General features: G+C 47.0%; 2 protein-coding genes across 7 annotated transcripts in view; one reads left to right on the top strand and one right to left on the bottom strand.

The window, feature by feature from the left end:
- Nucleotides 1–1622: 1622 nt before the first annotated feature.
- Nucleotides 1623–21746, top strand: MPPE1 (metallophosphoesterase 1). 4 transcript variants are annotated; one of them, XM_059138937.1, is made up of 11 exons: nt 1623–1933; nt 4469–4566; nt 8113–8471; nt 11176–11284; nt 15477–15580; nt 16724–16798; nt 18766–18874; nt 19036–19101; nt 19196–19318; nt 19989–20129; nt 21096–21746. In XM_059138937.1, exons 3-11 carry the CDS (start codon nt 8203–8205, stop codon nt 21276–21278), a joined length of 1179 nt encoding a protein of 392 aa, XP_058994920.1. In that variant the 5' UTR covers nt 1623–1933; nt 4469–4566; nt 8113–8202; the 3' UTR covers nt 21279–21746. The 4 variants fall into 4 exon arrangements, with proteins under 4 accessions (XP_058994920.1, XP_058994917.1, XP_058994919.1 ...); XM_059138934.1 differs by having other exon boundaries at nt 19033–19101; XM_059138935.1 differs by lacking the exon at nt 1623–1933 and adding an exon at nt 2184–2317 and having other exon boundaries at nt 19033–19101.
- Nucleotides 20125–26905, bottom strand: part of GNAL (G protein subunit alpha L) — a 145267-nt gene continuing 138486 nt past the window's right edge. For all 3 annotated transcript variants that reach the window (XM_059138931.1, XM_059138933.1, XM_059138932.1), the window contains one exon: nt 20125–24146. In XM_059138931.1, coding sequence (XP_058994914.1) covers nt 24000–24146 — 147 coding nt within the window. In that variant the 3' untranslated portion in view covers nt 20125–23999. The remainder of the gene's footprint in view (nt 24147–26905) is intronic.

The following is a 26905-nucleotide window of genomic DNA, read 5'->3' as shown; positions in this document are numbered from 1 at the left end:
TTTATTTATTTATTATTATTATTTTTTTTTTTTAAAGATTTTATTTATTTGTCAGAGACAGAGGGAGAGAGAGCGAGCGAGCACAGGCAGACAGAGAGGCAGGCAGAGGCAGAGGGAGAAGCAGGCTCCCTGCTGAGCAAGGAGCCCGATGTGGGACTCGATCCCAGGACCCTGGGATCATGACCTGAGCCGAAGGCAGCTGCTTAACCAACTGAGCCACCCAGGCGTCCCTATTTATTTATTATTTTTAAAAATTAATTTGAATGGGGTGCCTGGGTGGCTCAGTGGGTTAAGCCACTGCCTTCCGCTCGGGTCATGATCTCAGGGTCCTGGGATCGAGTCCCGCATCGGGCTCTCTGCTTGGCGGGGAGCCTGCTTCCTCCTCCCTCTCTGCCTACTTATGATCTCTGTCTGTCAAATAAATAAATAAAATCTTTAAAAAAAAATAAAAAAAATTATTTTGACAGAGAGAGACACAGCGAGAGAGGGAACACTGGGGTGGGGAGTGGTATGAGAGGGAGAAGCAGGGTCCCAGCCAAAGGAGAAGCAGGCTTCCCTCTGAGCAGGGAGCCTGATGCAGGGCTCCATCCCAGGACTCTGAGATCAGGACCTGAACCGAAGGCAGACGCTTAACAACTGAGCCACCCAGGCATTCCCCAATCTTTGGGTGTTTTTGGTTTTGTTTTTAAAAATAGTTTTGTCTTAAGAACCAAAGAAGGCTCACAAACTTGCATTTGGCTAATGTGTCTCAGGCCTGCTTTGTAACAAATCTCCCTCTCTTCTCTCCTTTTTTTTCTGATGCTGTTTATTTGTTGAATTAAGAAGTTAGGTCATTTGGTCTGTAGAACTTGCACATTCTGGATCCAGCTGGTTGTTTCCTGGTGACGTGATTTAACCTGTTCACTGGTTCCTACAGTTCCTTAAGCTTGGAGTTAGTTACAGGCTTTACCAGGATTCACATTTGTTTTTTCTTTCGCTTTTCTCGTCAACAAGAATACTTCAGTCAATCCTGCATACTTCCTATTGCATTGTGTTGGTGCACATACACTGTCCCACTTTTTGTGATGGTAAAATTGTTCATCTGGACGTATTTGAAAATATTACAATATTATTAATTAATAATAATACTACGATTTACTGCTTGCTTCCTAGATACCCGGCATTTTGCTGGTTGCTTTCTATATGATTTCTATAATATCTCCGTTTATCAACTATACTCATAGATGTGCAAAAATATGCTAGAACCGGTTGGTTGGAAGCCCTGTGTGTTACTGCTTCGGGCTTCAGTTTACTTCTCGTAACCCGGGGTAATGAGTTTCTTGCTCTTGATTTACACGGTTATTTTGAGGATTATTTTAAGTAATGGATGTGAAAGCTCTTTGGAAATTAGACCAGGTCATATTATACTAAGTAACACTGGTTAAAAAAAAGAAAAAGAAAAAGAGAAAGCAAGGCCCAATAAACTCATCACACACTCCCCGGAGGCACTTGTCCGACCTGGAGAAGATCAAGCAAGGTGAGGCCGAGCCGCACGGCACTCGGGGAAGGAGGCCGGAGCGAGCCGTCACACAGCGCCACCTGTCGGCGCCGCGCGGAGGTCCCGCGACTCGGCTTCCTGCCGCCCCGCCCCCAGCGCCTGGGACGCCGAGCCCGGGCGCTCCGAAGGCTCGTGGAGCCCGCCTCGAGCCGCGGCCGTGCACTCGTGAAGCGAACTCGGGGCCGCCCTGACCACGAGCCGGGCGCCGGGGCCGCCCCGATCCGCACCGGCCGGCCTGCCCCCTGCCAGGCGCCAACAGCTTGCGGCGCCTTCTCGGACGTTGCTCGGCGGGGGATGCAGGGAGCCGCGGCGCTAAGGCCTTGAGCGGAGAAGAACGTCTAGAAGACAGTGAGGCTGGCACGAACAGCCGAATCGTTGAGGAAGATACGGCCGAGGGTAAGGTTTTGCTTTCTGGCAGCCACTGTACGGGACGCCGGCGGAGGCCAGCGGGGGTCTCCGCCTCGGCGCGGCGGGGGCGGGGCCTGGGGCGGGGCCGAGATCTTTGCAGCCACTCAGTGTCGCCCGCCCGCCCAAGGTGCCAGGGACGACGGCGTAGGGGGAGGGGGAGAGGGAGGGGGGGGGGTACCCGCTGGGCCACGTGCGCGGAAACCGGAAGTGGCGGGAACGCCCGGCGGGCCGGAGGACAGGTGAAGTGATGGGGGCCAGGCTCCCCCCGGGAGGCTTTACTTTCCGATCTGCCTCGCTGGGTGCCTGGCCGCCCACTGCAAGCAGGATTCTCCGAGGATTCTAACGACCGTGCTGTAATATTTAGGCTTCTAGGTTCATTGCTATTTCTTGTTGCTGCAAACTGGAACCCCCTCGCCTTTTTAGGATTGAGAGTTAGCTGATTGAAAAACACGGGGTTCTGGGAATTAGTCATTTATTGGCTGGTGAGTGACGATTACTTCAGGCCCGGGTATTAAATCGTAGGCGCCTCTCATTTTCTGATTTACTGATGAAGCTTGACCCCCCCCCCCCCAAAAAAAAAATCCGTCTTATTTAAAGTGGAACATTTAACATTCGAATAGCCATGGTTGACACTGGGAGTATATTGAAGATAATGGACAAGTAAGAGGCCAAACTATAGGTCGGGGCATATTAAACATTTTTTAATGCTGTTTTTGGGTGGAGGGAATTCAGGTATTTAATGGTGGCTTTGAAGTTAAAACTCAGTCACTGGATAAAATATTTTGTTCCTAGTTAGGAATTGCAGCTGCTATTTTTATGTGTTAGGCAATATAGAACAATGTGGCATGCATGTATTATATATTAATATTTTATGCTATAATTTAAAAGAGCTATTCTTGAACAATAACATGTCAGTTACTTTTCTTTAGCTGGTTTTTTTTTTTTTTTCACTTTAAACACTGATCAGTTTCCTTCTCTGTGTGCCCCAGGGCAGCAGCCATAAAAGGTTTTCCTTTGGAAGACTTCCACGTAGGGGCTTGTGAGAAAATGTGTTCTGTGTCCCTGTTTGCCCATCTTTAAATTCCTGCCTGGCCCTCTGACCAAGGGAAACAGAACATCTTCTCCATTTGTTCCTCCTGCTTCTATGGCTGGAGACTGTGAAGCATTTAAAGACCAAAGGAGTGATAATATATGTTTGTAACTCTAAAAGGTTTGGGACAGTAAGAATAAATGTAGGCTGTTTATTAATCACTTGTTTGCAGGCGGGATCCTGGGTGCAAGCAGAGGGGGGATGTGAGGATGGACCAGGTAGGGTCCCTAACTTAGGGAGCTTACAGACTAGTGCAGTAAGAAATATGTTTTCTATCATGACCAGAACACACAGTATTGGGAGGCCTGTATAGTTTTCCTGCTGGTATATCATTTGATGAGCTCAATAAAATTGACAGATTTACCTCAGGGCGGGTGTGTGTGTGAAAACAGTAACATTTTAGTAATTTTGCTTTTTAAACCCAAACTTGCTAATGCAAAGTTAAGTGTCTAATATGGACAGAATTCTTAGTCACTTAACCACAAGAAGGCAACACACAGAGAATATTGTCTTTATTGAAGCCACTCATGGCCTAGTTTTACATCTAGTGATAAAAGATGGATATAAACACATTTTTTCCCCCATGTATTCATTGAGTAGGCAGGAAGAGCTGGCAGAAGAGCTCTCCATATTCTGGCCTGGGTAGAGTGCTCCATAGTGCTCTGATGAAGGACCGGACCCTCCTATCATTCTTGGAAAGAACCTAGTTTCTCTCCTTTGGCCTGTAAGAGCCTAGACGTGTAAGAGAGAGTAGCATTTTAGTTATTCGGGCTGTGTGGCTATGGGGATTTTAAGTCCTTAACCTGCTTATTATGGTTGAGATAAAAGTTCAGGTTTACATTTAGTGAGCAGAGGGTCTAGGGACTTTGGATGTCAAGTATTAGTCCAACTCAGTAAATGAGTGGAGAACAATGGCCACAGCTTCTAGATGCTCTCCGATTTCTGGCCTTTGTTCTCTGCTGGGCTTCATTCTCCCCCTTCCCTCCCACCATGGCTGTTTGAATCAAGTTCCATTGCTCTGAACTTCCCAGACTGGAAGGCTTGCTCTCTAATCAAATCCTGCCACACTTGCCTCCTGGAAAGAGCTTTGCTCAAACAATTGGTGAGCATCATTTCTAGCAATCCCATGATATCAGAGGAGGCAGGTACTGTGACCCCAATTATGAGGCTCAGAAAGGGTAAGTGGCTTGCCCAAGGTCACAGAGCAAAACTGTAGGTTGGGCTTTTTCTGGTTCAGCATAGCTCTTTGCTGCTGGTGGGTATCATAACCTAGGATAAAATACTGAAGAGGGGGAAGTGGCTGGTTCTCTAGAGAGCTCTGAGGTTTTCCTCTTTCCTGCCGAGAGAGGTAGGCTCTGTTGTGCCGTGACTGTCCCGGTGCTGGAAATGTCCGTTGCTCCCAATTCCTAGCAGTCAGCGTGCTCTTTCCACAGGTCAACTGCGTCAGAAAATGAAGGAGAGGTGCTGTCCCTGAGGTCAGCCTGAGCACAAAGAGAAGGTCCCTTGATACCCATCTGGAAGCCACCCTAAGGTAGGAGCGGTGTCTCCTTACCTGGTGTGTGCCTGGCACGCTGGCCTGGCTCTGCCATTTCTGGGGAGAGAATGGATCCCCTCCCTCCTCCTCCACTCCCTCCTTCCGTCCTACCTTCCCTCTTCTTCCCTTTCTTTATTCTTAGTCCTCTGGTTGAAGGGCTTTGTGTAGGGTATTTTTTTTTTTTTTTAATCTTTATGGAAAAAAGAACGCAGATGCTGGAGGGAAGGGCAAGGACTTCCCCGACCTTTTGTTGGTTCGCCCTCCTTATCTGAGCTGTCAGCCTGGTGACAGAGGCCAGGCCCAGCCTCAGTGGGATCAAAGGTACTGGGAAGCTGGGTTGGCGGAGAGCTGGGCGGACCGACCGTGAGTACAAAGCCCTGGCTTGTCTCTGTGGGTCCCATCCTGTTCCCAAGGGTCCAGGGAAGCTGGGGGACTGCAGTTTTTTTTTTTTTAAGATTATTTATTTATTTATTTGACAGAGAGAGAGAGAGAGATCACAAGTAGGCATAGAGGCAGTCAGAGAGAGAGAGAGAGGAGGAAGCAGGCTCCCTGCCGAGCAGAGAGCCCGATGCGGGACTCGATCCCAAGACCCTGAGATCATGACCTGAGCCGAAGGCAGTGGCTTAACTCACTGAGCCACCCAGGTGCCCCAGGACTGCAGTTTTGAGTCCCCTCAACCCCTGACCCCCCCATTGTGTGCTGTACTTGGACTGCAGCCTGGGCCTGCCTGGTTCCAGGCTGCTCCTCTCCCCTGGTCATGTTCGCGTTCTGGATCTTAGTTACCACTGCTGAAACCGGCTTCTTAGATTAAAGGAAGTGGGTGTAGAGGAGCAATTATGAAGTCATCCTTCTGGTTTTCAGCTCAGGGAGCTCAGAGCCTCTAAAGAGCAAAGGTGTGCATGTTAAGAGAATTGTAGGGCGGGCCGCAGAAGGCTGGGCTCCTTCCTCTTCCCTCACCCTCTAAAGCCTGAGGAAACAGGAGGGTTTGGGGGAAGTTTCAGCTGCTGTGGTTAGGATTTCAGAACACTCTTGGGCCTTTTTGAAAGAAAGATAGTAAAGCCATATGGTTGCTTCTGATACATTTGATTGAATCAAACCAAAGGAAATGAGATGGTATCAAGAAATGTATTCATGAGTCCTTTGAGGGTCTCTCTCTTTTAAGAGAGGGTCCCTGTCCTTGGTCTCCCCAGTGAATGGTTACTAGGGGCATTTATACCACATTCTGGACTTTGAGTGCTGATAGATGGGTGATAGCAGGAGACAGACGCATTACTTTCTCCCCACCGGCATTCAGTTAAGTGCTAGCCTCACAGGGTGGAATCAAGCACAGGGGGGACTGTGCTCCCCGAGTGACCTGGAGACGTCATGGTTTGCACCACTGCCCTGTTTTTTTATCTTTAATGCCACTTTCCCTCTCAAATATGTCCCCAGTGGGAAGATAAAGTGTCCAGTGATTCCCGTTATGGGGCACGTGTTGTCTGTCCTTCGAGAAACCGAGGTGGCGAGGAGGTTCTAGGGACAAGGGCAGCGTGTGGCATGTGGTCACTGGTGGCCGGATGCGCTTGATGAAGGTAGTGTGGATGTTTGGAGTAGAACTGCAGGAAGAGCGTTGGATCCCAGATTACATGCACAGCTGCCTTTGACCTCTTGATCTGAAAGGACACAGTTACAATCTGGCATCCTGTTGCCTCTTCAATCAAGTATTTACTGTAAACACCACCATTGGAGAACAGGCACAGGAGGGTTGATCACTTGGGCCCGGAGCCATTCCTGCCCTATGATCCTGACATTTCTTCTTTTCCAAAAAGCCACAGACCAGGTGAGGACCCAGTGCTAGAGCCGACAGCTGTCAGTGCCCCATTGCGGGGAGCCGGAAGGGCATCCATCATTTATCACTTTCAATTCTGAGGTTATGTTTTAAACTTCTGTTAAAGGCTCAAAATACATGTTTGCCTCCATTTATTTTTCTTTAGGAAAGAGTTAAAAAATTTTCCATATCTCGATGGTTGGTTGTTATATAGAATGCCACCGTGCCGTAAGCTACGTACTCTTATAGGGACTCAGGCTTATGTGCAAATGTGGAAAGTTCTGGAAACTGAATTTTGCGGAGATTATTTTGGACCCTACAGGAGAAGTGTGTTCTTGACACCTTGCCTGTCAATCAACCATATGAAGTTTCCTGGATTCATCTTAGAAAAGCATCCCCCCCAGAAAGGGATTTTCTATATTTATGGGCTCAGTGAGGATCTGTGGTCAGTTCCCCCACGCCTTCACTGAGAGACTTTTGAGCTTCTTCCAGATGAGTTCTCTGCAGCTTTCAGGTCACTGCCCTTTAAGATCCTTGTCTGGAGCCTAAGGTGAGGAACTTCAGTAACTTTTTTTTTTTTTTTTAAGATTTTATTTATTTATTTGATAGAGATCACAAGTAGGCAGAGAGGCGGAGAGAGGGGGAAGCAGGCTCCCTGCTGAGCAGATGGCCTGATGTGGGGCTCGATCCCAGGACCCTGGAACCATGACCTGAGCCGAAGGCAGAGGCTTAACCCACTGAGCCACTCAGGTGCCCCCAGCATGTCACTTCTTAAAGTCCATTTCAGATCATCCTCAGGCCAGCTTTGCTCTTCAGATGTGTCAAAAGTGGCTGCTTTTTTTTTTTTTTTAAATAGGAAACAAACCTCATTTATGATTCAGAAGAATCCATAACCACCTTAAGTTTCCCATTGAGAAACCACTACCCACAGATGTCTTCTAACCGAAGGCCATCCCGAATTTTAAGGCTCATATGCAGATGAAAACCCACGTTCATGGAAATGTATAACCCAGCTGCCGTGTTGACAGATGGGGGGCTCTGGGAGACCCCGGCCTCTGAGCCCAGAGTGGCATGTATTCCTTGCATTCCTAAAGCACATTGTGAATATTCAGTTCTTCTGTGGAAAACGATATGGAAAAGTGAGGAATTCACACCAGAGGCAACACGATACAGGGGGCTGCTTGGCCTGTTGATTTGTAAGGTCAGGGACGTGGGAGTCAAGTTTTGGGAGTCACGTTACACTTATTAATATTTGTCGACTGTTCCATTATGTGTCCTACTTTTTTTTTTTAAATATTTTTTTATTTATTCATTGGAAAGACAGAGATCACAAGTAGGCAGAGAAGCAGGCAGAGAGAGGAGGAAGCAGGCTCCCTTCTGAGCAGAGAGCCCGATGCGGGGCTTGATCCCAGGACCCTGGGATCATGACCTGAGCTGAAGGCAGAGGATTTAACCCACTGAGCCACCCAGGTGCCCCTTATGTGTCCTACTTTAACATCCTTTAGGTAGATTCTTATTTAATGACTTCCAAAGTGGTAGTCAAACTTTATCGTGTTAGTGGGAGGATCATTCTTACAGTGTAATCTGACTTACTAGCCTCGTACAAGTACTGGACACTTCATTTATTCGGGATTATTGGTGGAATTCAGTAACTTAATAGTTCTTACTAGAAGGAGAGTTTATGGCAGTGTTAAGAAACGTAATCCGATCCTTTCTGTTTTCTGTTTTCCCCGCAGGTTGCGCCTTACCCAAGATTCCACACTTCTCTCGCGGTCAGTTCTTGATGGATTTCACTCCTGGATGCTGGCGACTCCTGGGCAGGAGACATGGCTCTGATCAGGCCGGGGTTTGGAAACCAGGATCTGTGTCTGCTCAAGAGAAGAAGTTTCCTGCTGTTGAAACTCACTGCTGTTGTCTTTGCCACGGTTCTATTTTGTGAATTTTTAATCTATTACTTGGTGATCTTTCGATGTGATTGGCCTGAGGTGAAAACTCCGGCTCATGAGAGTGGACAAAAGACTTTGAAAGCCATGTTTTTGGCTGATACCCACTTGCTTGGGGAAGTACGAGGCCATTGGCTAGACAAATTACGAAGGTAGGGGCTACAATCAGGAATCCTTCTAAAATTTTACCAAAGGCGAATCCCTCTCCTTCTAGGTCATTATAGTTACTTTCCTTCAAAGAGAGACATATGGGCCCTTTGACTTTTCCTTGAACATAGTGTTTGCAGAGCCTCTCTTATTTTTAAGGACCCAGGACTTGGAAGGCACGTCTGGATTAGAGTCTTGCGACTTTGGACAAGTTCCTAGGGTCTCTCCAAGCCTGTCTCTGCCTCCTTGTTTGTAACTGGTTAATACCAGAGACTTCGCAGGCTGTGTGAGGAAAATTCCCCCAGCAAGGTCTGGCACGCGGGTGTGGTGGGCCAAGGTTGGCTTCCCCTTTCCCTGGGCAGCGGAGGAGACATACCTGGGTTGGTGGTGGTCCCCTCTCGCAGCCACTGGGGTGTCATTTGGAGCCCACTCGGTTTTTGCCCGCTCTGGGCAGCTGGAGCCGAGCAGGTCTGTGGCTGTCACTCTGGAGAGAGGATCAGGTCCTATTTGTCCAACTTAGACCGGCCCAAGCAGAGTCCACCTGCTTTCCCATCAGAATTCTTTTTAAAAAATTTAATTGTGGTAAAATACACATAATATGAAAGTTACCATGGTCAACAGTTATTTATATATAAATAAATAATTTATATATAAATTATTATTATATATAATATTTATATATATTATTTATTAATTATTCCAGATATTTATATTTATTTTATTTTGTATATTTCAGTGGCATCATGTACATTCACAGTGTTGGGCAGCCATCCCTGCCAGCCAGCTTTAGAACGTTTTCTTCTTCCCAAACTGGAACTTGGTCCTTGCTAAATACTGACTCCCCATTCCCCGTTCTCCTGGCCCCTGCGCCCGCCATGCTGTTCTGTCTCCATAGATCTGACTCCTCTGGAACCTCATACAAGTGGAGTCATACAGTATTTGTCCTCTTGTGTCTGGCTTATTTCATTGAGCAGAATGTCCTCTGGGTCCATCCGTGTTGGGGCATGTGGTAGAATTTCCTTCCTTTTTAAGGCGGAGGGATAATGATGTTGTGTATTTAGACCATGTTTTGTTTCTCCGTTCCTCTGTGGATGGATACGTCTACCTTCTGGCTGATGGTGACTGATGGGGCTTTCAGCCATCATGGCAGCCAAGCTCTCTTCTTTCCCTAGAGGCCCCTCCACCCTGACCCCTTTTCCTCATCATCTCTAAACAGGTCTTTATCCTTGCGAGCAGGAATATCCTTGGAGTAGTCTGGATATGGAGGAACCTTATGCTGAGTGGGAGGGGGAAGAGGTATAACGTCCCCAGGGGTGAGAAGCAAGACAGACAGAAAAAGGAAAGCTGGAGGGGCTGCCGTCCTTCTGTACTCAAGAGTTTTAAACCACAGGAGGCACGAGATAAGGGCCAGGGTGAGACTTCCTTTGCTTCCATTTGGACCTTACCAGTTGAGCTTTCTTCCCTGTCCATTGTTGCTGCTGTTTCTAGATCTTTCTTCTCCAGGGTGAATTACATTCATCGAGAAAAACAGCACTGAATTTTGGGGGTATCTTGAGTGAAGGTGGTGCACATGCAGCAAGCAGTTTACGTGGGGCCTGGATGGTCCTTGCTGACCTCAAATTACCTTTCCCTATTTGTGCCCCGGGACGTCACAGTCCCCTTTGGCAGGGAAGAAACAGCCGGGATGATGCCTTAAAAAGGAGGGAAGAATTCTCCTTAGGAGAATGACACGGGTCAGAGTCGGTCAGGGAGAGGGGAGGGTGGTTCGAGAAAGCGTGGACGTTTGAACTCCTACTAACCGCCCTGTGAGAGAAGGTTTTACAATTCCTGCTCACCAACGAAGAATAGGAATCAGAGGGAGTGGGTGACGTTCTTAAGGCCGTACAGGGGGTTATGGGTGGAGCCGGGGTGTTAAGCCATTGCCTGTCAGGTTCAAGAGCACAGGCTTTTTTTTTTTTTAATTAAGATTTTATTTATCTGAGAGAAAGAGTGAGTGAGAGAGAGTACGAGCTGAGGGGGGAAGGTGGGGCAGAGGGAGACGGAGACTCCCCACTGAGCTAGGGAGCTGAATGTGGGGCTCGATCCCAGGACCCTGGGATCATGACCTGAGCCAAAGGCAGATGCTTAACCGACTGAGCCACCCAAGCTCCCTCCAGACTCTTTTCATTGACTTGTCTTACCTATGGGGTGATTCCTTGGATATCTGAAGTCTGCAGCATTTATAGTCTCGGTATTGGCTAGTCTGATTCTCCCATTATCTTCCCCCAATTCTGAAGGCAGGTAGGAAGTTGAGGTCCTTCAAGAAGTGGAAGTTGAGGCAGATGCTATCCTCTCCTCTCTGGGGTGTCAACTCAGTCTACACTGAGTGTCTGGAAGCTGCATTGAGCTCTCCCTGAACTTTGGGGCTTGTTATGACTGAGGGATGGCCTCTGGGGTGCAGTGTGGTGTCTGATCTGTGTGTGCCATGTTGGGGGGAAGTCAGCTTTTAAGATGCATGGGTGGGGCAGCCCGACTCTCCCTCAGACCCTTTATTTCCCACACTGAATCACACGTGGACTCTGACCCTTGCTAGTGTGGGAAGGGAATGCAGGGGTGAGGCTGTGGAAGGAGAATGGGGCCATTTGGTTGACTTTTTAAATGGCCCGTAAGACAGATCTAGGCTGCACATAAGAAAGAAACTGATGCTGTGCTTTTCTCTGTTGACCTTAGGGAATGGCAAATGGAGAGAGCTTTCCAGACGGCTCTGTGGTTGTTGCAGCCTGAAGTTGTCTTCATTCTAGGGGACATCTTTGATGAAGGGAAGTGGAGTTCCCCCCAGGTAGGGCCCCGTGATCCAGCCACCCTAATCCTGCTTTGAGGGTCCAGGGCAGGCAGCCCAGAAAACCCATGAAGCAGTATCCGGGAGGGTTGGAGGTTTTGCTCAGCACCAACATTAAACACATGTAGTCTTTTTTTTTTTTTTTTTAATTCTTTCTTTTTTCTAAGATTTTATTTATTTATTTGACAGACAGAGATCACAAGTAGGCAGAGAGAGAGAGGGAGAAGCAGGCTTCCACTGAGCAGAGAGGCCGATGTGGGGCTCAATCCCAGGACCTGGGATCACGACCCGAGTCGAAGGCAGAGGCTTTAACCCACTGAGCCACCCAGGTGCCCCACATGTAGTCTATCTTGATTGTTAGGGTCCGTATCTCCTGCCAGTCTTGAGTTAGGCTGGCTAATCATAGATAGTTGATGCTTGCACCATGCCGGTTAGGGATGCTGACCTTGTGCAGTCAAAAATTTTTGTATAACTTTGGAATTCTCCCAAAACTTAACTACCAGTAGCCCACTGTGGACTGAAAGCCTTGCTGATAACACAGTCAGCTTGTATGTTATATGTTACGTGTATTCTATTCTGTAATCTTAGGATAAGGTCAGCTAGAGAAAAGAAAATGTTGCTAAGAAAATCGTAAGGAAGAGAAAATACGTTTACAGTACTCAACTGTCTTTATAAAAAAAAAAGTCCATGTATAAGCTGACATACGCAGTTCAAACTTGTTTGACTGTCAACTGTATCTGTTTACGTAGGAAACAGGTAGATAAGTCAGAACTGGCTTTGCTGGAATGCAAATTCCCATGAGCCTCTCGGGAAAGGGAAAAAGAGGCAAGGTGCGTAAATTCACTTGTCACCAAAATTATAAAATATATATTGAAATGTATTTTGACTTTACACTAGATTACTTAGCCATGAAATTATGAGAATTGTGCTATAAATGTGACTGCTACCCTCCTTTTCTTAATTTTTTTTTTTTTAAATTTAAATTTATTAGACAGAGAGTGAGCTGGGGAGGAACAGATGGAGAGGGAGAGAGTAACTCAAGCAGACTCTGTGTAGCGTGCAGAGCCCAACATGGAGCTTGATCTCACAACTCTGAGATCATGACCTAAGCCGAAATCAAGATTTGTATGTTTAACGGACTGCGCCTCCCAGGCACCCCTCCTCTTAGGAGAAGGAGTCTCAGGGACCTGGTGTGAGGTTCTTGTGCCTTCAGGGGACTCCATCTGGGTGTTGTGGTGACATATGCCTTTCTATAACCAAAGAGAAGGGCTGTCTCACTTTAACTGTCCAGTATTTTACTTACTGTATTCCTGGAATTAATGGAAAATAGAAAAAAGCTGTTTTGCTGCTTATGAAAATGTTTGGTCATAAATGGTTTTAGAAGTATTTTTCTGGGGTGGGATATTTAAAAATTTTTTTTTTAAATTAAACTCAATGTAATTAACATAGAGTATATTACTAGTTTCAGCAACAGAGGTCATCAGTTGCATGTAACACCCCGTGCTTGTTGCATCATGTGCCCTCCTCAGTGTGCATCACCCAGTTACCCCATGCCCTCCACCCCCCGTCCCATCCAGCAGCCCTCAGTTTGTTTCCTAGAGTTAAGAGTTTTCTTATGGTTTGTTTCCTTCTCTGTTTTCATCTTATTTTATTTTTCCTTCCCTTCTGTTATGATCCTCTGTTTTATTTCTTAAATTCCCAAATGAGTGAAGTCACGTGGTTATTTGTCTTTCTCTGACTGACTTATTTTGCTCAGCATAATACCCTCTAGTTCATCCATATTGTTGCGAATGGCAAGATTTCATTCTTTCTGATGACGGAGTACTATTCCATTGTGTTTATATGTGTGGGTACCACATCTTTATCCATTCCCCTGTCATTGGACATCTGGGCTTTTTCCATAGTTTGGCTACTGTGGACATTGCTGCTATAAACATTGGGGTACAGGTGCCCCTTCGAATCACTGTGTCTGTATCCTCTGGGTAAATACCTAGTAATGCAGTTGCTGGGTGGTAGGGTAGCTCTGTTTTTAACTGAACCTCCATACTATTTCCCAGAGTGACTACATCAGTTTGCACTGGGGTGGGAGATTTTTTAAAAAGCCATTCTTGGGGCACCTGGGTGGCTCAGTGGATTAAAAGCTCAGCCTTCGGCCCAGGTCATGGTTCCAGGGTCCTGGGATCGAGCCCTGCATTGGGCTCTCTGTTCAGCAAGGAGCCTGCTTCCTCCTCTGTGCCTGCTTCTCTGCCTACTTGTGATCTCTGTCTGTCAAATAAATAAATAAAATCTTAAAAAAAAAAAAAAGCCATTTCCCAGGATAATCCAAAAGCTTTACAAAGAAAGTCTTGGTCCAGATCTGATTAGAAACCTGCTGTTTGGAGTGCCTGGGTGACTTAGTTAAGTGTCTTTTTTTAGTGCAGGTCTTGATCCCAGGGTCCTGGGATTGAGTGCCTCACCAGGCTCTCTGCTTAGCCGGGAGCCTGCTTCTTCCTCTCCCTCTGCATACTACTCCCCCTGCTTCTGCTCTCTCTGTGTCAGATAAATAAAATCTTAAAAAAAAAGGCAAACCACTGTTTATAGGGTCTCATAATTAAATATGAGATAATGGATATAGTATATTTAACAAGCAAGTAGTTATAAAATGAAGTTGGATGTATATGTTGCTTTTACAAATTGAGGGTAGCATTTTATGTTTTTTTTTTTTTTTTTTTTTTTTTTTTTTTTTTTTTTTTAAAGATTTTATTTATTTATTTGTAAGAGAGAGAGAGAGTGAGAGCAAGCACAGGCAGACAGAGTGGAAGGCAGAGTCAGAGGGAGAAGCAGGCTCCCTGCGGAGCAAGGAGCCCGATGTGGGACTCGATCCCAGGACGCTGGGATCATGACCTGAGCCGAAGGCAGCTGCTTAACCAACTGAGCCACCCAGGCGTCCCGCATTTTATGTTTTTATGTTTTTCTTTTTTTAAAAAAAAGTTTGTATTTATTTATCTGAGAGAGGGAGAAAGAGAGAGAGAGAGAAAGAGAAATCACAAGTGGGGGTGGAGGGGCAGAGGGAAGAGGAGAAGTAGGCCCTGCACTGAGCAGGAAGCCTGACACGGGGCTCAATCCCAGGAGCCTGAGATCCTGACCTGGGCGGAAGGCAGATGTTAACTGACTGAGCCGCCCAGCACCCCTGTTTTTGTTTTTCTCATTTTATGTTATTCTGCTTTTATCTTATCTTAACTTTAAATATTATCTGTTAAAGTGAAGTTTTTGTAAATGTATTGAACTTTCTCTCTAGCATGGTTCTCTGGTTTGGGCCTTACTTAAAACTCTTAGGATAAAGTTGATTATTCTCCAACTCCGTATTGTCTTTCCTGTGTCTGTCCAGTTGATGTTTTTTGACTTAATAAGAGCCAGAATGATACAAACATAATTCTCAAGCTTTAATAGTTAAAGTAAATGTCCGAATAATGTTGAAATATTTGTTGGATTTTGTCTTTCTTTCCTCTGCATTCTATCTGTTCTCATTCCCACAGTGGTAGCCACAGGGAAATGATAAAATGAGGGATGTGCTCATCTTTGTTTTGGTTGAGACACGTGAATTTACTGGACATCTCCTACAAGCCTGTTCTCACAGTGTGTCCCAATCTGGAGTGATTATTAACCTGGGGTCCATGCATGGGCTTCAGGGGATATTTTTAGGGGATCTTAAAATAATGGGTATATAATTGCCATCTAATGTTTTAATATGGGGGAATACCATTGAATTAAAAGCTGGCATCAAATTAAATCATGGAAATATTAAGTCTTAGAAAATGCAGTGTGACATAGAATTAGAAATTAGGTTCTAAGGCATCTGGGTGTCTCAGTTCGTTAAGTGACTGACTACCTTCGCCTCCGGTCATAATCCTAGAGACCCAGGGTGGAGTCCCGCATCAGGCTTCATGCTCATCAGGGAGTCTGCTTCTCCCTTTGACCCTCCTCCTCCATCTTGTGGTCTCTCTCTCTCTCATTCTCTCTTTCAAATAAATAAATAAAATCTATTTTAAAAAAGTTAAAAAAAAGACATTCTAAGTTCTACATTAACTCTCTGGGCATCTGATTTGGAGGGGGAATTAATGTCTCATCATCAGAATAGGGAGCATTTTTTTTTTTTTTAGCCACAGAGAAGATAGGTTCTCTGGGTCTCAGCAGTGATCCGTTTTCCCCATAGGCCTGGGCAGATGATGTGCAGCGATTTCAGAAAATATTCAGACACCCACGTCACGTGCAGCTGAAGGTGGTTGCTGGCAACCATGACATTGGCTTCCACTATCAGTAAGTCGTTCAGTGAAGCATTGCCCCCTGAGAACTTCGTTAACTAGAGCTTTAAACCTGCCACCATTCAGGTGAGAGCCTTATTTGTGCTGGGGGAGGGCGCGGACATTTGTTGTCCTTGAAAGATAGAAGCCCTAGGAGCATGAACTCCACAGGGTGAAGATTTTTGTCTTGGCACAATGTACACCTTTAATGAATCTCTGTTGAATAAATGATTTGTCTGTGCCCTTGGGTGATGAACTTGAAGCTTACAATTAATGACCAATTATTTTCTTTGGGACTCAGAAAACAAGACCATTTCGACTTTTGTAAATAGTATTTTACATAGTGCTTACGATGTGTCAGTCAGTTTTAAGTATTGTATTATTTTTTCCTCCAAATTTTTATTTGAATTCTAGTTAGTTAACCTGTGGTGTAATACTGGTTTCAGGAATAGAGTTTAGTGATTCATCACTTACGTGTATCGCCAATGCTTATCGTCACAAGAGTCTTCCTTAATCCCCATCCTCCATCTAGCCCATCCCCCACCCACCTCCCTCCAGCAACCCTCAGTTTGTTCTCTATTGAAGAGTCTCTTAGGGTTTGCTTCCTCCTCTCTCTCTTTTCTCCTTTCTCCTATGTTCATCTGTTTTGTTTACTAAATTCCACATATGAGTAAAATCACATGGTATTTGTCTTTCTCTGTCTTATTTTGCTAGCTTCATCTGCGTCATTGCAGATGGCAAGAGTTCATATTTTTTGATGGCTGAGTAATATTCCATGGTTATAGACCACCTCTTATCTATTTGTTAGTCGATGGACTCTTTCCATAGTCTAGCTGTTGTGGATAATCTTGCTATAAACATCAGGGCTAAGCACTTTACTTCCATATATCAACTCATTTAATCTTTCTAATGGTCCTGTTACTTTAACCATTGTGCCGGTGAGGAAACTGGGGCTCTGGGGACTAAGTCACTTGCCCCAGTGCTTGTGGTCACTCAGTGGTGGAGGGTTTGCCCCGACAGCCTGGGCCGGCTGGAGCCCGCACCTCACAAGGCTAGTCCAACACTCAGATCCCGAGTTATTTCCTGTGTTTATGCTAACTCTTAAGAGGTCCTAAAATGGCTTGCTCTGAAAAATGTTTCTTTTTACAATTGAATCTAGGATGAGCACATACAAAATAAAACGATTTGAGAAAGTTTTCAACCCCAAAAGGCTGTTTTCTTGGAAGGGAACAAAGTGAGTATTATTTCTAAATTCTTAGGAAGCCCTTTCCTTCCTTTGGACTTCTTTTTCTTTTCTTTCTTTTTTTTTTTTTTTTTAAAGATTTTATTTATTTAACAGAAAGAGATCACAAGTAGGCAGAGAGGCAGGCAGAGAGGGAGATAGAGGGAAGCAGGCTCCCCGCTGAGCAGAGAGCCCGATGCGTGGGACTCGATCCCAGGACCCTGAGATTATGACCCGAGCCGAAGGCAGCGGCTTAACCCACTGAGCCACCCAGGCGCCCCTGGACTTCTTTTTCTCCCATCCAAGTACTAACCAGGCCCGACCCTGCTTAGCTTCCGAGATCAGACGAGATCGGGCGCGTTCAGGGTGGTATGGCCGTAGACTGGACTTCTTTTTCTTTCTTTTTTTTTTTTTTTTTAAAGATTTTATTTATTTATTTGACAGAGAGAAATCACAAGTAGGTAGAGAGGCAGGCAGAGAGAGAGAGGAGGAAGCAGGCTCCCTGCCGAGCAGAGAGCCCGATGCGGGACTCGATCCCAGGACCCTGAGATCATGACCTGAGCCGAAGGCAGCGGCTTAACCACTGAGCCACCCAGGCGCCCCTGGACTTCTTTTTCTAAGGGAGCCATTGTCCTGGGTTGGAGTTGGGCTGCGTGTGGCCTGCTGTACCATTTCAGGCCTCCTCCCTCCCTGATGGTCACCATCAGGGTCACCAGCCCGGTGTTCCTTAACAAGCTGCAAGTGGACCGGCCAGTTGATGACTTTGCCTGGCCACTGAGGGCATTCCCTTCCTGCCTGCCATGTCTCTGGGTGCTAGAACATTCATCAACCCACTCCGTAAAGGATCTTATTTTTATTTGTTCAAAATGCACTTCTTTTCCTTTATAAAGGATGCCCTCGTGGGTATGCTGTCCCAGGATTTGGGGGCGGGTATGTTCACTGTCCTTTAGCTGTGTGCCACCCCGACACAGCCTTGATTTGTAGACCAAATCCTCCCCACCCTTTCCTCAGACCGTGAGCTCCCCCTCTGTGTGGCCATTCTCCTGCCATCCCCGGACGCTGTCATGTGTGGGTGTGTGTTCCCAGGGTGGTGGATAAGACTGTACATGTTGCTCTGGTTGCAGACCTACTGGAGGGAGAAAAGATGGGAGAGGAAGGCTCTTCCTCTTTCGATCATGGCCCCTGTGGGTGTCCGGCGCTCATGGCTTTGGCCATGGCAGCTCCCTGGGTCCGTCACAAGAGATGACCTGTGACACTCCCAGAAACCAGGTCAAGGGTTCTCCACCAATGCTCACTCCTTCCCTCCCTTGACCTGTAGTACTGAGTCTCTAGCAGCTTCCTTTTCCTGAGTCCTATGAAGACTGGGCACAGTTTCAGTTCTTTTTCCTTAGGCATAGAGTTTAAGAAACTAGAAACACACTGATCGTATTTCATATCATTTAGTTCGCTCCCCATCGCTAAGATTCTTTAAATTTCAAGCAGTGTTTACTGACAGGTGCCTTCTTCAGGCCCAGCTGATATGTGTGTCAGAAACAAAAGCCTGTTTAATGGTAGTCTGTACAGATCTAGGTAAAGTGGTTTGTAGAGGGCAGCCGTCCCTGGCTTGACATCCTGGTTTGGGGTCATCTGCATGCGTTAGCTCTGGCCATTGCACCCTCTCCCCGCCCCGCCTTGCCCTGTCTGCTGCGTGTACAGATGTTAGTGAAGATGACCTGTGCTTCACTGTTCAGGGATTTCTCACACACTCAAGGTTCAAACTCCTTTGACTGTGTCTTAGGCTCCCCTCCCAGTATAACGCTCTGGTGCCTTCTTAGTGTCAGCTCAAACCTAAAACAGGTTAGTTGAGGCTTCAGGCCGCTCTGGGACGGGTTTCTTCACACTGTGGCCCCTCAGCTTTTGTGTCATGGGAGCAGAACTGCCAGAGTCCGGACACGGGAAGCCCAGGGGCCCTGACTGTCCGCTTGCTCCCTCTGCCTCAGTTTCGTGATGGTCAACAGCGTTGCCCTGGAAGGGGACGGCTGCCACATCTGCTCTGAAGCAGAAGCTGAACTCCTGGAAATTTCTCACCAACTGAATTGCTCCCGTGAGGTAGGAGCACCTGAAGGCACAGGGGCTTCTGTTCTGGCATCTTCTACGGGGGCGGTCACTGCACCTGGTATTTCCTGCATCGCTCAGCTCCCTCTTCCTTTCCTACCGCTCAGGGCTCAGGGACGCTGGCTCTGCCAGGTTAACCAATTTTTCACCAGCAGGAACATGGCTCCGGCCCCTGCCAAGATGTGCTGCTGCTGCCCGTGTCCGCCCCGGTGCTCCTGCAGGTGAGCGGGGACCACGCAGCTCCGTCTCCCCGGATCTGGGCCAAAATGGCCGGAGGCCCCCCTGCTCACATCTGACCCTCTAATATCTGGGCAGCATTTCCCACTTTACCGGAGGAGCGATGCTAATTGTTCTGGGGAGGATGCTGCACCTCTGGAAGAGCGGGGCATCCCCTTTAAGGAGCGGTACGATGTGCTTTCCCGGGAGGCCTCTCAGCAGGTTTGCGGGGGAGTGGGATGACTACCCACCCACGGGACTGACGGACCGCCATGGACAGCCACTGGCACACTTGGAGGCGCGGTGGGGGAGTGGAGCATTGGGGGGTTTGGGGGGTAGGAGTGGGGGGTTGAGGGGATGGGGGCTCAGGTTTTCATGTCCTCCTTTGGTTCCTCCCCTGCCCCCAGTAATTCTATTTCCTAATATCAAGTGAGTAATAATATCCTCAGCTATTCTTTAGTCTGAGATTTGTTCTCAACCTTAAATGTGTTTGGAAAATGTGAATGGAATTTAAGAGTTAATTTTGGGGGACTTGATTCAGGTGAGCTTACGTATATGTTTATAACTATATTTATATTATAGAAACACATATTTGTATAGTGGATGATACACTATATCATACAATAGAAATATAAAATAAATTTATAAAAATATTTGTAAAAATATAAAATCTGAGAGATGGACGGAGTCTCCCTAAAAGCCTGAGCTTACTTCTTGATAGGGTCTCAGCCAATTAAAGGATGTTAAGGAAAAGATAAAGCCCCCGACCAAGTAGGGATTTTATATTTAGCTTCATGAGATAAGTGGGTGGCTGGTCGCTGCGCCCTGAGGAGACTCTGTGCAGGCACTGACCACCTGTTGCTGTGTTCCCCCACCCCACCGGGTGTGGTAGCTACTTTGGTGGCTGCAGCCACGTCTCATCCTGAGTGGCCACACGCACAGTGCCTGCGAGGTGCTCCATGGGGCGGGAATCCCCGAGATCAGCGTGCCATCTTTCAGTTGGAGGAACAGAAACAACCCCAGCTTCATCATGGTAATGTGAACGTTTATTTTCATCTGAACGCTCGCATAGAAGTATTGAAATCAACACAGTAATCAACTATTTAATTGCTGCAATCTGTAAAAACATACAAACGCTGTGAATACAAACTTGCCCTCCTCCCCATGTGCACTTGGTTTGATTCCCAGACCCCTTTCCCCATGCCTCGTGCCTCTCTGGGGATGCGTAAGCGCTGCATGGCCCTGGAGGGGGTGGGGTGGGTGCTGGGCATCCTACAGAATGCGTCAACCCCACGGACCTGGTGTGGTCCTCAGATAGGAGGCTCTGCATGTCTAATTTTCAAAGGAAACCGGAGCCTGTCTTCATTGGCCAGACGCCATCATCTTGTCTTATGTCAGGAGAACGCTACAGCTCTGGCAAGTGCCCTTGACATGTCACTTCAATTAGTGGCTACTTTTACTTCATGAAAAGATAGGGAAACCCTCATGTTTTCAAGTTCAAAGTGAATGAGACCACTCCTCCGTGTCAGTCCACACCGCAAAAACACTTACAAGAAAAGACCACTGAGGTGCCCCCGGCCCATGCATTTCTGGGTAACAGGTTGCTTAATTTAGCAGAAGTGGCATGAGAAATGGCCTTGTAATCCTTGTTTCTCAGTGCCCACTGATGTAAAGTCTCCATGCGTCTTGCATCTCTGTCATGTTGCCCAGTGCATTATAGGGGGGGACCTGCTGTGCCAGGGGCTAGTTTCAATGGAGGGTTCAGCTCTACTCAGCACGCTGGGAGCCTTGCCTGCATGTCTCCACCAGTGCTTCCACTTGGTGGGTGGTGGCTTGTGGAGGCCCAAGGCTGTTCCCCTTCCTCTGGGGAGAAGAGCTACTTCCTGGCCTCATCTGACTCAACCAAGATGGCTGCCTTGCCTCAACTGTGTCTAAGTCTGTTGCGTGGCACTGTGGGAGGGCTCTCGCTGCAGCATTAACCTCCTCATTTCCTTTCTAGGGCAGTATGACGCCCACAGAGTACGCCCTTGCCAAGTGCTACCTGCCTCACGAGACTACCGTTCTGGCCACATACTGTGTAGCCGCTGCGCTCCTGGTGGTCCTCCTGTTAGTCCACTCCAGACTTCTGCCCTCACCTTTTCTTTTTGGCTGGAACCTGCTCAGAAAATTTAAGACAACGTAAAGAGCAGGAGACTTGTGTATTTTGTCATAAGTACAAAGCCAAAGAAACTGGACCTTGGGCAGGGCTCACGGGAGATGAGATCAAAGGAGGCGGTCTTTATACACATCACGGAAACTGTAAATCACTGATGCAAATTCCTGCAGAATAAATAGTTGACGGTACTGTTCTCATGCTATAAAAATGGAACGTGTACTCTACAACAAGTCTTGTCTCATTTTATCAAATATATGTATAATCAAAGATCGTGTCTGTACAGTATGTAAAAGCTATTAAAGTCATCACTTGCATGCACTAGGCTGTCCTACCTTCCCGAGGATGGAGCCGGCGGCCCGGGAACACACTCAGGGTTGTGTGTGCACAAACACTGGGTTTGCTTCTGTCCCCTTATGAAGTGGTCCACAAACTCCTATTATATATGATAAAGCTGTACACTTAAAATAATAAAAGTACAGATGTTACAAGCAGGAATATGTTTTTGCAGACTTTTGTACTTCTGTGCTAATCATGGAATCGGATTTTTAGAGAAGATAATTTTCTCTCCAGCAGACCAGGCTGTTAAAATCTGAATGTAATGCCCGTCCATGATCCAAAGGGACTTGAAAAAAAGGACTGGGAAGTGGCTTATAGTATTTAAAAATAAATATGTTTTGATAATTTTCCACCAGATAAAATGTGTTCTTTCTGTGTGTCTTCTGTGAGCCTGGCTCTGTCTCTGAATAGGAAGCTTAGTCCCAGGGGGACTGCTGAGGAATAATGTACATAAGCGCATAACTTTGCTTTTTGGATACACGTGGGGGGTGCGTGGCTCTGGAGTTCTTCCATGTTCTACGTTGAAAGCGCAACGGAAAGAAAATAATTGCCACTTTATGTGTCTCATTTCAGATCAGGGTTTTACGCAACAAGGATGAGAGGTGCAGAATTGAGTGAGGCTGATGTAAATTATGTGTTTATTACCCTGATCGATCATCTGGAAAGTTGTCATCCTCTCTTTCCTGGAAAAGTCGAATTTAAATCTGGATGCATTTATAAAGGATTATAAGTGCTCGCTTCGGCAGCACATATACTAAAATATAAAGGATTATAAAATGCTGCCTTCCAGAGTAAACTTTAAGATATTAAAGACTAAAAGGAAATGAAGTGACGTCAGTGAGGCTGTCACTTCTGGATTTGTATTGTTGAAATAGAACTTTGGATATCTCTGCAGGTTATCTTGGACCCAAGAAAACTGCCCTCCAAGCCTGGCTGTGGACAGAACATGTAAAGCATCACTGCTATAGTAATTCTTGCTTTCTAGATCTTGTACCATACTATAACTTATAAGGCTGCATTTGCAAGTCTTTCCTGTGTGAGAAACAGCCATAGGTTTTTGGCTCTGCATTTCACATTTCAAATAAAGGTTTCGTAATATTTCTTCTTCAAGGGGCAAATGGAGATGCCATCCTTTGATTCTTAGACTGGACACAGACACTGACGTCCTCTGTTTCCTTCTAGCTATTTGCTTACAATAGAAACTGGTCAAATGAGTGGTGCAAAAGCTTCGACTAAGGGAATGCTTGGCCTGTTTCTACTCAGAGGGCTTGTAAAAGTCTTTAAATTGCAAAAATTCAAAAGGTATTGTTTGGAGGAAAAGAAAATCCTTGGTTTCTGTAAGAAGCTTGTGATGTGGGTACAAAATTGTAAGATGTGACTAATTCATGTGTATAATTATATATGTGTGTGTATATATATATTTAATCAAGGATATTTTTAAAAGCACTAACCTGATAAAATATTCTAAATCCTACAGATACCATTCTCTTTTTTAGAGCAAGCAGCAGGTAATGTTGACATTTAGCTGTTCACGATAAAAACATGGTTTCTTTACAGATAGAGCCGTAATCAAGGCACAAAGACCTACAAGGACTTTTGAAGGAGTTATATAAAATAATATTACATTTGGTGGTCTGTACAGTTACTATAAACCAGCCATAAAACAACAACAACAACAACAACAACAAGGTATGGAAGGAGACTCTTGTCCAAGCATAATCAAAGTCTAGAGAATCATTTTGAGACAGGACAGCGGTGCATGTGGTAGGTTTTCTGCCTAAATGTAAAAGGCTCCAAGTAGGTCCAATGTAATGCCTGAGGTCGGCAGTGACTCAAAGAGGACTGAAAAGAGGATTTCCCTCCACTCTGTGACTTGAGGTCTGGCCTCGCTCTTGGGCCGACTCAGCTCCGAAAGGGAGGCCACTTATCCACCTGACTGTATCGTTCCCCTGCTTCTACAAATCATGCTTGATCATTTGGAAAAAAGGGCCATTGCTCCCCCATTTATCAAGCTCCTGCTGAATCAATAAAGCACTGAGTGGATGAATAAGAGGGGCCCTCGCCCAGAGAGACTTCACTGCAGCACCCCACTGCGTGACAGTGGTGTCTGCAGTGACACAGATGGGTACAAGTGGGGACGCTGGGGAAGGTTGTGCTCAGTGAAGAGGAAAGCTACAAACCAAACCCGAGGGGAACAGAGGTAGCCAGAGGCTTGGTGGTCACACAGGAGCGAACACAGAACAGGACAGGTGGCAGCTGGATGAGACTGGGAACTGCCTACTTTTGACCACGGCTTGGGGGTGACAGTGCTGGAGTAAATGCTCCACCTGGCAGGGTGGCCAGGGGAGGCGAGGCGGGCAGAGAGAAGGTGCGAGAAGGCGCGCCCCCTCCCCCCTCCCCGCCAGGGCTGCCTCACAAGAGTTCGTACTGTTTGAGGTGCATTCTCTGGATAATGTCACGGCAGTCGTTGAACACCCTGCGAATGTTCTCAGTGTCCACAGCGCAGGTGAAGTGTGGGTAGCAGTAATGTTTACCATCCCCTGTGGCTGTGCTGATCCTCTGCGAAAAAAGAAAGAAAAGCTGTCTGTGCGGTGGGGCCCTGGTTACCGCGCCCATGGGGTACGTGGGAACACTGGGGCCACCACCCCCATTAGTTCTTGGAGAAGGATTTAGGCAACTCTTTGACCAAAGTTAAGAGAATCTGGGGTTGTGGTGTGTTTGACACAGGAACACTTAGCTGTAGGCACTGTTGGAAACTCAAAGAAACTCACACTTACCTCTGCCCACAGAAGCTTAGGGTTCAGTTGAGATAGGAAACACCTTTAAAAGATGGCCACTGAGAGAAATCAGGGTAGAATTTTCCAGAAATGAAGGTCACTCCTAAACTAGCGCTATCAAACAGAACTTTCTGCATAATGGAAATATTCTCTATTTGCCTTGTCAGTACAGGAGCCCCTATTACTAGCTGATGCAACAGAGATGGATTTTTTCATTAAATTTGATCAAGTTTAAATATCCACATATGACTAGTGGTTCCAGGCGGATTGCACATTGGTCACGCTGCCTCCTCCTCCACCTAGAACTTGCGTGTTTCCTGGGGGTGTCCTCTAGTGAGCAGTGGGAGGTTCTGTGGGAGGTTCATGGCTTTTCTCCCAGAGGAGAAAAAGCATGGCTGGTCATGATTCATAAGGACATCTTGGGGTGACATGCCCAGTGCACTGAGAAACTAAGTGGGCACATGTGGAGAGAGCCTGTCATGGCTCTCTGTGTCCTCCCCACACCAATTCATATGCTGACGTCCTAACCACCAGCACCTCTGAGTGTGACCATTTGGAGACAGGATCTCTTTTTTTTTTTTTTCTTTTTTAAGATTCTATTTATTTATTTGATAGACAGAGAGAGATCACAAGTAGGCAGAGAGGCAGGCAGAGAGAGAGGAAGAAGCAGGCTCCCTGCTGAGCAGAGAGCCCGATGTGGGGCTCGATCCCAGGACCCTGAGATCATGACCTGAGCCGAAGACAGAGGCTTTAACCCACTGAGCCACCCAGGCGCCCCGAGACAGGATCTCTTTTTAAAGAAGTAATTAAACTAAGTAAGTAAGTTAAACAGTGGTCATGTGGGCGGGCCCTAATCCCATGAAACGGGTATCCTCATAGGAAGAGAGGAGATTGGGACACAGAGTAAAGGCCATGTGGAGATGCCAGGTGAAGAAGATACAACGAGAAGGTGAACATCTACAAGCCAAGGAGCAAGGCCCCAGAAGAAACCAATCCTGTTGACCCTCTGATCTCGACTTCTAACCTCCATAAGTGTCAGAAAATAAATGTTGGGTAAGCCCCCAGTCTGTGGTGCTTTGTTATGGCCGCCCCATCTGGGGAACGCAGAGGTCATGTGGAGCTCTCTTAATAGGTGCCCACAGGGATCCCTGCACATCCTCCTTGTCCCTCCCCACCAACCCAACCCCTCTTCCTGCAAAGCATCTTGGGAATCAGCTATTGGAGAGATGCTGAGACCCCCAGCTGGACTGTCTAACGATGTTCTTCAGGTTATGAAAGTCCTTCTGGGAGGACTTATTTTTAGCAATAGTCAGGTTTCTCTTGAGCAATTACAACTTTTGCAAGACCAATGGACCCTGAAATGTGTGGGTTAGACAGAGGGAGACGTACAGCACTGGGGGAGGGACAGGCACCTGGGGAGGAAGCACGCAGTGGGCAAGAAACAGGCTTCCTTCTGTACTAATGGGACGCTTGTCTCTGCCTGGGGCCACAGAACGTAAGCCGGAGCCACTCCAGAGCCTGCGGCACTCAGCTTATCTCTAACCGTTTCCTGGCTTTTCTAAACCTTTCATTTTAAATGACAGAAACGAGCTTGTCAAGGAAAGCTGGGCCGTTCCAGACTCTGCCTGACTGGCGGGAGATGATGTTCAGGGTAAAACGGAGGGGAGCCCATAAAATACCAGGATGAGGAGCCCAGTTAAAACACAGGCTTCTACCAGGTGCCAGAGCATCAAAACACAGGGTACAGGATACTTACCTCCCGCTATGCCTTTGAAACCTTCTGCTCTAAAAGATTTGGTGCTGTCTGCCCTCGGGGCCCCTCCGGCCCAAGTTTGGGCATGGTGGGCTTGTGGGTGGTTTCCAGTCTGAGGGACAGGACCACCTGAAGGTGATAAGGGGAACCCTGGGGGCTGATCACCCACTCCTCCCTCCCTCCTGGCTCCTGGCTCTCTCCATTCTGAGTTCGTCCCACGGGGAGATGATTTGGGCCTTCCCATTGTGGGAGGAAGTGACCTGACTAGGACAAGCCTCCTGGTGGGCCAGCGCACCTTACATGGGAGGACATGTAAGGAGGCCACTTGGACAGTGTGTGGCCCTGTCTCACCGAGGGGCTCTTCTCATTATGCCTTCCTCCTCTCTGCCCAAGCCCACCTTTCCCTCCTCCAGGCCAGGTCCCCCCAACTACCTCGCCCTCTCCATGTACAGCCCGTATTCCCCATCCCGTCTCAGGGCCTTTTATGGCCAAAGTTACTGTTTTGCCCACACCTGCTCTGTCCAGATTCAATACAGATCAACAACCATGTCTGCAGCCCGCCCTGCTTCCTTCAAAGTCTGGGGTCAGGGCTCCCAACTCAAAACTCATCAGACGACTCACTGACCCAGGCAAATTCCATCATTAAAAAAAAAAAAGGTGTCAGTAACCCCCTAGGCTTTTATTTCCCTGGCTTGCAAACTGCACACGAGCCAGACTATGTCCATTGTTAGAGAAGAAAAGATTTCTGCGCGACCTCCTCATGGTAGTGGCATGGCCATTCATTTTGG

This window comes from Mustela lutreola, chromosome 11, assembly GCF_030435805.1.
Source record: "Mustela lutreola isolate mMusLut2 chromosome 11, mMusLut2.pri, whole genome shotgun sequence".
In the NCBI taxonomy this organism is placed as follows: Eukaryota; Metazoa; Chordata; class Mammalia; order Carnivora; family Mustelidae; genus Mustela; species Mustela lutreola.
Note: the sequence above shows the minus strand (reverse complement) of the source record. Positions and strands in the feature narration are given on the sequence as shown.